General features: G+C 44.9%; 1 protein-coding gene across 1 annotated transcript in view; it reads right to left on the minus strand.

Moving 5' to 3' along the window:
- The window catches only part of rad54l2 (RAD54 like 2), a 38,686-nt gene that overhangs the window by 14,432 nt on the left and 11,476 nt on the right, over nucleotides 1–12,778 (minus strand). Inside the window, exons 4-14 of the mRNA XM_014132005.3 lie at nucleotides 11,706–11,839; nucleotides 10,491–10,667; nucleotides 9,250–9,479; nucleotides 8,508–8,690; nucleotides 8,191–8,324; nucleotides 7,862–8,058; nucleotides 6,978–7,320; nucleotides 6,331–6,508; nucleotides 5,719–5,949; nucleotides 656–774; nucleotides 315–439 (exon numbers count right to left, since the gene is read on the minus strand). Of these exons, the coding sequence (XP_013987480.1) occupies nucleotides 315–439; nucleotides 656–774; nucleotides 5,719–5,949; nucleotides 6,331–6,508; nucleotides 6,978–7,320; nucleotides 7,862–8,058; nucleotides 8,191–8,324; nucleotides 8,508–8,690; nucleotides 9,250–9,479; nucleotides 10,491–10,667; nucleotides 11,706–11,839 (2,051 nt within the window). The remainder of the gene's footprint in view (nucleotides 1–314; nucleotides 440–655; nucleotides 775–5,718; nucleotides 5,950–6,330; nucleotides 6,509–6,977; nucleotides 7,321–7,861; nucleotides 8,059–8,190; nucleotides 8,325–8,507; nucleotides 8,691–9,249; nucleotides 9,480–10,490; nucleotides 10,668–11,705; nucleotides 11,840–12,778) is intronic.

Consider the following 12,778-nt stretch of genomic DNA (forward strand, 5'->3'; position numbering starts at 1 on the left):
GATCCTAGATCAGCACTCTGAGATTATGAATATGGGCCCTGATGGTTGAGAAAATATCGAAGTGAGAGTGTAGATGAGTAAAGTTATCAGTTTGAAGCCAAGTACATGTCACAGGACAAATTACCGTGAAAACAACTCCGGTCTAATAGTCTGGAACAACAGAGTACGTTAGTGGGCATCTAAATTGGATCTGGGTTCACAGCTGAGCCGACACAGAAAGAGAGTCAAAGGGTTGCCATGGGAACGACGACACTGACACCGTCCCGGGAGTAGTGGTTGCCATGGGGAACAGGGTCGTGTGAACGACGACTCACTGTAGTAGTTGATGTTGCGGACCCAGGTCTGGTTCTGGCCATGGTTGTCCGGGGAGACACGAACTGCTGGCATTGGCCGTCTGGTCAGGAAGTCTTCAATGACTGTCAGGGTGGACAAGCTCTGGCTGATGGACACAAACACGTTAAAAACACATTCAAGTCAGTTAACTACAACCATATGGATACTTCCAGATTAAAAAGCAAAAACACACATTTCCGTCCCCTGCAAGAAAAAGGTCAACGACGTTAGACTATAAGACTATGCTCATAGAGAAAACACTTCATTCAAACCGATGATGTACATAAACACACTCCAAAAGAGCCGTAGGAATAAGTCCAACCTGAAGACCAGGATCTTGTCTCCTCTGATCACGCTCTCGTCGATCAGATGGAAGAGCAGCAGCATCTTGGCGGAGTTCTCCAGAACTCCAGTCTGGTAGTTGCTCATGATGTCCTTGGCCTGAACAGAAATTGAACAGGACAGGAAGTGGGTGAGTGAAGCTGTCCATTTCTTTCACACCAAGGGAGGTCTAACGCTTTACAATATAACGTTAGAATAGGGCTGTGGTCGTTCATGACATTGCCAGCCGGTGATTGTCTAGTAAATAACTACCGGTCTCACGGTAATTGACTGTTAATTAACATAAAAACATTTAGCATTTCCTGGCTTCCACGCATAGCCTACAAGCCAGTGATGCAGACCTTTGGAACATCTACATTTTAAAATGTATAATAAATCCATATAATATAGACATCACCATCACAATAAATCAATGATTTATTTTAGACAGTTCTAAAAAAACATCATATGAAGACAATGTAGTCTATTTCAAAAGAACTGAATAGCAAACTGAGTTGTCCTTATGTTAGGCCCTGATCTGGCTATGCCATATGGCTGTGGGGTACACCAGTTCATTTAGCAGACAAGATTTGCTTAGAATTTCATGGCATTATTTTATATTATAGTATGAAGAATACAATTGAACATAGCTGAATAAAATGAAGGATCTTTTCTCCAAACAATTTGAGGAAGTGCGCACATATGGCTATTCTGTGTTGAGAGGTTAACAAAGACACAGGTACTCCAATATGCTTAATTTAGAGTTATTAATGTAACTTTAGTTGCGATACAAACATTGGGCTATATGTTTAGATTTTTTAGACATTCTAAGACTGCATGATGCAACTAATGATGATTTGAAAAAAGTAGCTTGAAAGGTATGAGCTCTGCTTTGTTTTTTTGCGCAGGCTGTACACACTTCATCAGTCCCTCATTCACAATTTGACAAGTACTTGATAATGCCTCAAATTTCCCGGCTGCATCATCTTTGTGTGGCCGTAATGCCACCTACAAAATCCATGCCTTTTGCAGCCAGTGGCCATTGTGCCCTTGGTCTGAATATAATAATTATAATTTACTTTTCCCCACTGCGTGCAGAAGCACCTCTCTCACGCACATGGCTCTCAGTCACGTGATCGGGTCTTTCTCACAGGCTACAAGTGAAGACAGACACGTCGGAGACGCAACTGCGCTCGTCCTTATCCAATTCCGAGGTGCATATTGAAGATATTGGAAGAACTGTCCACATTTACCAAAAAGATGAGTAGGCCTAACGAACAGCAAAAACAGCAAAAATCTATTATCCCCCATAGTACAGAAGTTGACCTATTCTGTGTGAGAAATAAATATCCCAAACAGTCTGGGACAGTTGTGGGATGCGATAGTGATTGTATTAATTGGGATCTATCATAAAAAAATAACCGTTTTAAGCAATGAGCCTGACGCAACAGATGAAAACGTTTAGCTTAAAATGTTGATAAACTATTAGGCTATTTCTTCACATTATAAGCACATCAATGCGCACACAAGCGCAAATGTTCCATTAGCAGGAAAACACCATTCTCAAAAGTGCACACAAATACGATTACGTATGTAATACTTTTATTAAAGGTGCATTTTTATGGTGAAAATTATCATCCCCAAACTTGAAACCAATGGTGTAAAGTACTTAAGTAAAAATACTTTAAAGTACTACTTAAGTCGTTTTTGGGCTATCTGTACTTTACTATTTCTATTTGACAACTTTTACTTTTAATTCACTAGATTACCAAAGAAAAGAAATGTACTTTTTACTCCATACATTCCCTGACACCCAAAAGTACTCGTTACATTTTGAATGCTTAGCAGGTCAGGAAAATGGTCCAATTCACGCACTTATCAAGAGAACATCCCTGGTCATCCCTACTGCCTCTGATCTGGTGGACTCACTTAACACAAATGCTTCATTTGTAAATGATGTCTGAGTGTTGGAGTGTGCCTCTGGCTATCAGTAAATATAAAAAAACAAGAAAATGGTGCTGTCTGGTTTGCTTAATATAAGGAATTTGAAATGATTTATACGTTTACTTTTGATACTTAATATTTAAAACCAAATACTTTTAGACTTTTACTCAAGTGATATTTTACTGGGTGACTTTCACTTGAGTCATTTTCTATTAAGCCATCTTTCTTTTTACTCAAGTAATGACAATAGGGTACCTTTTCCACCACTGCTTGAAACTCAAATCGCTGCATATGTACAGTGGTTCCTCCTTCAAAAGTTGCAGCGTACTGCGGCGCAGCTTGCATGGTGCCGCAGAATTCTATGGCACGTTATTCAAGTGTGAACCACTGTTACCATTAATGCTAGTTAGACCACCAGAGGGGATCTTTGAGAAGCATTTGGTAGCCTTCAATAAATGGCTGTACTAAAGATTGCAGGCACTCGGGAGACCGGGGTTCAATTCCCCGACGGGGAGGAAGGAGTAGGCTGTCCTTGTAAATAAGAACAAATTCTTAACTGACTTGCCTAGTTAAATAAATCCTATTGCTTCGAACTTCAATATGCTCTATAATAAATAAGACCTACACCACTTTTAACAGTACATTACTCAACACTAGTGAGACTCATGTCGCCTATGGTAGGCCTACAGTATATCGAAAAACATGACGTGACTCTCGGCCAATAATTACATATAGAGGATTGGAGGATATTTCTGTAATTCAGGGATATTTATTCCCATAGTAATTCATTATGGATCCATAACTAAAAAAAACATTGACATTTTGAAAGAGTATTTTTATAATTGTATTAATGAACGCATAAAGATGTTAGTTACATTGTTTTAGTTTGAACCTGTAGACTGGCACTAAGAACAGAACAGCGGGAATGTTTCACTAGTCAGCACCATTATTAGTGCAATGCCCCTTAAAGTGTGGCAGGATGGGGCCACGGGTATTGAACCAGCATCTGTAGCAACACAGCTATGCAGTGTCTTAGACCGTTGCACCACTCAGGCGCTGTACAACTTCAACAAATCGGGAGTGACGGTGCGACAGTAAGAGCAAAATAATCCTAACAAAATAAAATAAAAATCTTAATGTAACAAGTTTTATTAAGAAATATTGAAGTCGTGCACAATTATCAGTTTCTATTTAGGTTTATGTCGCCCATTCATTGTCAGTTAGAGACACAGTAGGACCCAAAAGCATAATCAGTGCTCTAACTCACCATTGAACTGGTCTGGAGCAATGAAGTGGTGACGCAGGGTACCGTACTGAACCACAAATTACCTCTAAGTCCCGCGGCGTAAGCTCGCAACTTTTAAAAGGAGGAACCACTGTATGACAGTGACATGGAACCCAAACCAGCTGCGCGCGTGCACCATCGTGCATAAATTTATTTCGTCCCCCTACACCAAACGCAATCACAACACGCAGGTTAAAATATCAAAACAAACTCTGAACCAATGACATTAATTTGGGGACAGACCGAAAAGCATTAAACATGTATGGCAATTTAGCTAGTTAGCTTGCACTTGCTAGCTAATATGTCCTATTTAGCTAGCTTGCTGTTGCTAGCTAATTTGTCCTGGGATATAAACATTGAGTTGTTATTTTACCTGAAATGCACAAGGTCCTCTACTCTGACAATTAATCCACACATAAAACGGTCAACCGAATCGTTTCTAGTCATCTCTCCTCCTTCCAGGCTTTTTCATCTTTGAACTTATATGGTGATCGGCATCTAAACTTTCATAGTATTACCATGACGACCGGCAAAACAGTTCGTCTTTCAATCACCCACGTGGGTATAACCAATGAAGAGATGGCACGTGGGTACCTGCTTCTATAAACCAATGAGGAGATGGGAGAGGCAGGACTTTCAGCGCGATCTGCGTCAGAAATAGGAGTTCTATTTTAGCCCTTGGCATCGCAGACGCTTGTTGGTGCGTGCGAGCAGTAGGGGTGCAATAATTGAATAACATGGATTTCTAAATTTATTTTGCGACGCTCGTGCACGCGACGTGTCCGGTCAGCATGTTAGGCTCTATACCCGTTAAGAAGTTATTTGGCCACTTTAGTTGTGATACAAACCTGATCAAAACACATAGGCCTATGGGTTAGGCTACATGAGGTGTGCGACTATGATTTGAAAAAGGTCGCAAAAACAAAAGCATGCAGTGTTTGCCTTAAGCTGGGCATCATTCAAAATTGATAATATATAATTCTCAAGTGATAGGCTAATATTGTCACTCATCACACTATTCTTGATTTAATCTTGTCTTTACATATACTAAATAATATATGTGTGAAATTTGTTTGGATTTAGAATGTCTCATTATCATGCACCGGTCTCGAAACAGGGGCAGCGGGGGAAAAAGGAATCTATGTACTTAAATAGCAAATGGAGGACACTTCTCCCATGGTTCATTTTCATGCCATACTGGTAGGCTATACTCCTGTTTTAAAGAGAAGAAATGTGCTTAATATTAAAAAGGTTGAGAAATAAATATTAGTAGGCCTAAAGTATAGAAAGCTGATGGGATCCTCCTCTTTTTAAGAGGCCATCCCTCAGTTTTCTCCCACAATTACATAGCCTATAGAAATGTTGCGCAACATGAGCTCTCATGAAGTGTTTGATTAGATATTTGAGAACATTTGCATTGATGTCAGAGTGATTAGAGGGACAATAGAGTGCTGAGTACCAGGCAGTTAGCAAGTTTGGTAGGCTACTAATGACCATCAGCAGCATCAGAGCTTGGAGAAGCCTAATTACCGTGACTAAACGGTCACATGGAATTTGACTGCCATCATGACTCGTGACCGCTGGTGTGTCGTAAATACAGTCAACATAACAGCCCTACGTTAGAATCCCCACAGTGGAAATTCATGCAATCATTTTGCAATAATGGTGTTATTTTACATTTTTCCCAACACTAAGATAGCCTGGTTTAACTAGACTGAGCACAGCAACGTTCGGTGTGGTTTGACCAGGCTAACTCAGGAGAAGTACCTGCCAAATTCCAACCAACCAGCAGGTGGGTGGGGAGGACAGAGACAGAGAGAGGTGTCAAGGCGTACCCATTCGTAGGTGATGACTTGATTGGCTCTCTCCTGGATGGGGTTGAGTGGGGGCAGGGTGACGTTGGACCGGCTGTTGGCCGAGTCGGCCGCTTTGGTCTTCAGGCCAGCGCCAGGGGCGGGGCAGCGGGGGTTGGCGGCCGCCGTGATGTCATCCAAGTCCAAATCCTGCTCGTTGGCCAGGTTCTCTTTCTGAAGGGTCTCATAGAGCACGTCAGGGTGGTTCCAGATCTAAACACACACGATTAATGAACAGACTCCAATAATGTTATTCTGGTCCAGGTGTCAAGATTAGGCTGATTAGCCTGACTGCTTAAAGGGACAGTTCACCCAAATTACATATTGGTTTCCTTATCCTGTAAGCAGTCTATGGACAAGCTATGACAGCAATCCATGCTTCAGTTTTGTTTACCTGGCCACTGTCTCCAAATGCTAACTTTTTAGAATTTGTAGCACAAATCCAATGCAAGACAATATCCCCAGTATTAGCGTTGGTCCCTGCGTTTCATCTCCAAATCATCCGAAATTGTGTAGCTGCTGTTGCCTGGCTCTCTGTACCCGTCTGTCTGCATGCCTAACCCCACAGCACCAGTGAAGCCATCTCAGACTAACCTTGCAGCAGACGCAGAAGGCCTTGAGCGGGTTGAGGCCCAGCCAGCCGCTGTTGCCTGCCTCTCTGAAGCGGTCCATAAACTCAGCGTAAAGGGCCCTCTGCAGGGGCGACAAGCGCACCATGATCACGTGCTCGTCCTTGGAGGGCAGCTGGTCCCTCAGAACGTCGTGGCCTCGCCTGGGACAGACACGGAGGAAACAACGCGCAAAGATCAGCTTATTACTAGAACGTATACCTAGACAATTCAAAGAGCTATAGGAGAGAGTAGGGGCTAGGGGTTGATTTGGGATTGGGGATGATGCCTGGGTCACCCAAATCTTCTCCCTAAACACCAGCAAGACTGTTCTCTGCTCTATAGTAATGCGATAATGGGTCGTATATGTATGTATGTAGCAGAGCCAGAGTACTGACTTAGGATCAGCTTTGCCTTTTACGTCACAACGAACAAGATTACATAAAACAGATGATCCTAGACCAGCACTGCTACTTTGAGATGCTCGATACATACGGCTACAGGACAACTTGAGATCAGGATTTTGGCAAAGTCAGGGGATAGGTTTGTTTCAATAATATGTGAATGGAGGATAATGTGAGCAAAGTTGGAATTCTTGATTAAGTCAGGAGAAATCCTATTCGTGGCTCTTACCTCTGGACGAACCCCTCCAGCAGGCTATGCAGCACGTGGCTTCTGTATCTCATCAACCTGGCGTCCTGTGGCGTGCTGTCCACACACTGCCCGTTCAGAATGGGCCTCTCGAACATGTTACTGAACTCCTGCCTGGTGCCCAGGAAGTCAGGCCTGACAAAGTCCACCATGCACCAGTACTCTATCAGGTTGTTCTGGAGGGGGTAGCCTGTTAGGACCACGCGTCGCCTGGAGCGAATGTTCTTCAGGGCCTGCGAGGTGCTGGCGTGGTAGTTCTTGATGCGGTGGCCCTCGTCACAGATCACCACGTCTGGACCGGGCCTGGCCAGCGCCTTCTCGATACCTGGGTGGGTAGGTGGAGAGGAGGAGTAGAGAGAGCGCAAAACACAGGTTGAGGAAATGTATGGAGGAGTAGAGAGTGTATGTGTGTGTGTGGTGTGTAGGTGTGTGAGAAAGGAGAGAGTAAAACACAGCTTACGGGAATGCCTGATGAATAAATCAAATAACACTGTTCTCTAATCTACTATCAGTAGTGATTAATACCATCATTTTCATTCACTATGATGTCATTGATGTGCAGGCAATACATCAGCCTTGGCATTTGAATAATGGTAGTTTATGCAGATTTTGATAACGCATTATTCCCCAACATCAACTCACTATACTGTATTGTTTCATCGTTATACTGGTATGCAATTTTTCATTTTCAATGGATCAGGGGTCTCATGTAGGAGTTCTGATCTAGGATCAGATTTGCCTTCTAGATCACTATGAATAATATTAGATGGACAGGTGGGACCTGATCCTAGATCAGCACTCCTACTCAGACTACTACGGCCCTAGATCACCTACAGCGGGCCCTGCAGCGACCTCTAACCCCTGACCTTTCATGAGCTCCTGCTGCCTGTCCTCTTCGTCCAGGTCGATGATGACGGGTCCCTGGGGCTTCTTGGACTTCCTCTTCCTGCCCGTCACAAAGCTCTTCTTCAGGGACAACAAGCGGTACATCTCATAACCCATCAGGAGCACGCCCCCATCACGTGACCAGTCCTCCACTACCTTAGCCCGGGCCACCGTGGTTCTGTAAGGCGCACACACATACACCAGTCAAAATTGGTAAACACGCACACATACTAGTTAGTGCGTTTTGTGTTATGGATATAACACACACACACACACACGTTAGCTAGCTCTACTATATAATGGTACGTACTTGTGCTCGTCATTGAGGATGTGGACTCTGAAGGTGCGTCCTGCGACTGTGGCAGGGTCACTATCAGGGGGCAGGGCCTCTTGTGATGGGAGCCACAGGTTAAACTCTGCCAACCAGTTCTGGAGCGTGTTCACCTGAGGGAGAGAGAGAGAGAAAAAAGCTAGATAGATGTATGCATACACACACACACAAGACAGACAGCTATACCAACAGACAGGGGAGATGCACAGAGAGCAGAGGGAGAGAGACAAAGAGAAACACACACACACACACACTCAAACCACACACCCAACCACTCTCCCTATCGGTGAACTCACAGGGACGATGGCCAGTACAGTGTGGGCCTCGGTGTGTCGCAGCAGGATGTCTATGAAGGAGATGACCTGCAGGGTCTTACCCAGGCCCATGCTGTGGGCCAGGATACAGCCAAACCCGCTGCTGCCCTTGTAGCGCTCCAGAGACTCCACCAGGTTGTCATAGAGGAACCGGATCCCACCGACCTGGGAGGGAGGGAGGAGAGAGAGAGAGATGGAAAGCAAAGGGTGAGAGGGAGAGGTGAATCAAGAGCCGAGTGAAGCGGAGATTGGCGATGGAAAAAGTGAATGGTGTCACGTCTGAACCATCTTCATACGTGTACGGTAGAGTACACCTTGTCCTCCGCGTCTCACGGTGCAAGGTAAGGGCTAACAGGCATGCTACACTGGCCGCGTTACTTAAGCAGAGCGGGAGACGCTCCCCCCAAAAACTGGCAATGAAGCCTAAGTGTAAAATTACACCAGTTATTTTTTTCACTAATTCGATATTTGGCTCACGCCCGAGACCACCTTGACAAAGTGGTTCACGCTCTGCTCCCGCCGGTCAAAGTCACGCGTCCACTGCAGCAGCTAGAAGACTAGGACCAGTTTCCCAGACATGGCTTGACGTTAGTCCTCGACTTAAAAACACTTTCAATGGAGATTAACAAGTGAGAAGGTAGGTTTTTTTAATCCAGGACTAGGCTTAATCTGTGTACGGGAAATTGGACCGTAGTGACGGCCCAGCAAAGCTCCCCTGTAATACCTGGTGAGGTTTGACTGCACGAGCCAGCTGTGGGACGAGGTACAGGTCTTCCTCCTCCGCTGGGTGGTTGATGTTGACCAGGACCCTCCCCTGGGCGTCTGGTTGGTTGAGTGAGTCGTTGATGTGGGCCCCGCTGCTCTCCTCCGTGCCACCCGCACCTTCATCCTCATTGGCCGATTCGCTGCTGATCGGCAGTGTGTCGTCGTCCCCAGAGCTCAGCTCGATCACGTCTGGGTTGGGGAGGAATTTGATTGATTAGATGTATTTATTTATTTTTGGGAGGGTAAAAAAACAAAATAACAGTTAAAAATGTAAAAAGTGAAAGCTTTATAGCACACTTATTTCCAATGTAGAGAAGGCTTGGTCCAAAGCAGGGGAATGTATATTTACAGTTCATGATATTAAGCGTTCATAACATGACAGCTAAAAACGACGTTATGACTCACATAGATTATTAAGTAATTATGAGGTCTGTGCTCCTTCTAGATACAGCATTTCTAGTACTAACCAAGAACTGTGTATATGTTACGGTTTGTCTAACCAAGGATCCTTATAACTAGGTTTTACCTAGAATGTCTGGGTCTAAGCCTGTAGTGTAGATAGTAAGGTTGTCACAATACCTGTATGGCTATACTCAGAAGTAGCATGGCAAGGAAACAATAAAATAAGAAGCGGACTTCATTTCTCAAGGAAAACAGTCCTAATTGGAAACAAACATCCTTGTGTCGTCACCCAGAGTCAAATTTGTTCATTTCACAAGCTATTAGCACACAATACATATATCACTGGGATAGTTTGGGATTTTGGAAATGAGGACCTTTATCGAGTTCCCTAGGGTCAGATAAACTCGTGGATACCATTTTGGTTTGAAAGAAGTCGCTAGCGTTAGCGCCATTGCTAACTAGTGTTAGCGCAATGACAAAGTCTATGGGAACAGCTACTATGTAGACTTCCAGTCATTGCGCTAACGCTCGCAAAACTACCTCTAACCTTCATACTGGACGAAGATACATATATGGTATCCACAAATTAATCTGACTACGGGGAAGTAGATGAAGGGCCTCATTGACAGAATTCCAAACTACCTCTTTTAAAAGGACCAAATAGTTAAGTCTGCTTTGTGTTTTTGCCATGGAAAATCACGAGCATCGTAGTATTATGATACTGGTAACGTGACAACCCTACTAGACAGAGTGCGATGGTTGTTCCCTCTGTTTTAGCAGTCCTTCTATTGGTCTTACCGTCTCTGATTGTGGGTGTGATAGTGGGGATAGCTGGTGGCTTGGTGTCCTCCTCTTCCTCTCCACTGCTGTCGCTGCTGTCCAGGCAGATTACGTCCTGCCTGGCTAGGAAAGCAGCCTCTAACGACCCCTGGCCCTGAAACTCCTCCTCCCCAGGCCTCCCTGACACCGCTTCCACTGGAGGAGAGGGGGAGATGAGAGAGGAGAGATAGCGCACCGACCATTGCTGCTATTTTTACTTTGACAACGTAAGGGATTTAAGGTTCCATGTGAATAAAGTCAGAGAGAGAGACATACATGCAAAGACAGGAAATAAGTAAGAGGTTAGGAAAATAAATCTCCCTCGACCGTGGGGCGGCAGAATTAGGGCTCAATAAAATCTGCGTTGTGGAGAACGCAGACGGAATCCAGACATTCAAACGCTATTCAACAATATTAAAACGTTTATTGAACTTGGTAGGAAATCAACCAAATGTATTCAGCTTATTAGAAAAGTAATTCATTTGCCCGAGTTAATCGTAAGACATTAACAAAATGCATCAATGATTCATATTTTCCTGCAACTTTCTGAAACGGCACAGGAATGCAGTTAGAGTACCTGTCAGAGGTGATAATGATAGCCATCTTCTAGTAGAGATGGAATGGCTTTCCCAAAAACCTTCTCAATTAAATGTTAACTACAAAGTACACTATGTTCTCATTTAAAAATGGTCAAAAGAGCAGTTTCTCAATAAATTATTTTGATAGGACAGTATGGGAGCGGTCTGAGCGAGGGGAAAACTGAAAACAAGCTGTTATTGGCAGAGAGGTTTGGAAGTCTTCTAATTTACAAACTCTGCCATCACATGAGCGCTACAGAAACGTCGCTAACCAAACAATGGCTTCTTTGCTGGTGCACACTTTAATTAAAATGTCACGACACCCGAAAATCTTCATTTCTTAGATTTTCCGAGACCTCAAAAATGGTCTCCTGATGTGGTTTAAGCATTGTTGTGGACTTGGAATATCCAAATTGGGTTGTTTTTCTATATTAAAAACATGCAAAACTGAAAAAAACTGAAACCTGGAAAAACAAAAGAGAAAAACGGAATTTGGGAGAAAAAATATATATATTTTATAGGGCCCTACAGAATCCTTTGTGTGACAAACCTCAAAATGGAGCCCCTCTATGACAGTCGGTGTCCAGAGGGCTTCAGGCTGAAATAGGACTCTCACCTGCTGGAGGAAACTCTTGGACGGGTGGTGCCATGAAGTCCTTCCTCTGCTGCTCCAGACGCCTCAGCCTCTCCAACTCCTCCTGCTGGGCTGCTTTGGTCACTGCCTCCATCTGGTGCTCCTTCAGCAGCTTCCTGTTGGGAGGAGAGGAAGAAGGGATGGGTTAGAGGACATGAGAACAGAAGAATGGGTTAGAGGAGAGGAGGATGGGTTAGAGGAGAGGAGGATGGGTTAGAGGAGAGGAGGATGGGTTAGAGGAGAGAAGGACAGGGGGACAGGTTAGAGGACAGGGGGATGGGTTAGAGGAGAGAAGGACAGGGGGACAGGTTAGAGGAGAGGAGGACGGGTTAGAGGAGAGGAGGACAGGGGGACGGGTTAGAGGACAGGGGGACGGGTTAGAGGAGAGGAGGACAGGGGGACGGGTTAGAGGAGAGAAGTAGAGGACAGGGGGACGGGTTAGAGGAGAGAAGTAGAGGACAGGGGGATGCGTTAGAGGAGAGAAGTAGAGGACAGGGGGATGGGTTAGAGGAGAGAAGTAGAGGACAGGGGGACGGGTTAGAGGAGAGAAGTAGAGGACAGGGGGACGCGTTAGAGGAGAGAAGTAGAGGACAGGGGGATGCGTTAGAGGAGAGAAGTAGAGGACAGGGGGACGGGTTAGAGGAGAGAAGTAGAGGACAGGGGGACGGGTTAGAGGAGAGAAGTAGAGGACAGGGGGATGCGTTAGAGGAGAGAAGTAGAGGACAGGGGGACGGGTTAGAGGAGAGAAGTAGAGGACAGGGGGACGGGTTAGAGGAGAGAAGTAGAGGACAGGGGGATGCGTTAGAGGAGAGAAGTAGAGGACAGGGGGACGGGTTAGAGGAGAGAAGTAGAGGACAGGGGGACGGGTTAGAGGAGAGAAGTAGAGGACAGGGGGATGCGTTAGAGGAGAGAAGTAGAGGACAGGGGGACGCGTTAGAGGAGAGAAGTAGAGGACAGGGGGACGGGTTAGAGGAGAGAAGTAGAGGACAGGGGGACGGGTTAGAGGAGAGAAGTAGAGGACAGGGGGATGCGTTAGAGGAGAGAAGTAGAGGACA

This window comes from Salmo salar, chromosome 12, assembly GCF_965601325.2.
Source record: "Salmo salar chromosome 12, fSalSal1, whole genome shotgun sequence".
In the NCBI taxonomy this organism is placed as follows: Eukaryota; Metazoa; Chordata; class Actinopteri; order Salmoniformes; family Salmonidae; genus Salmo; species Salmo salar.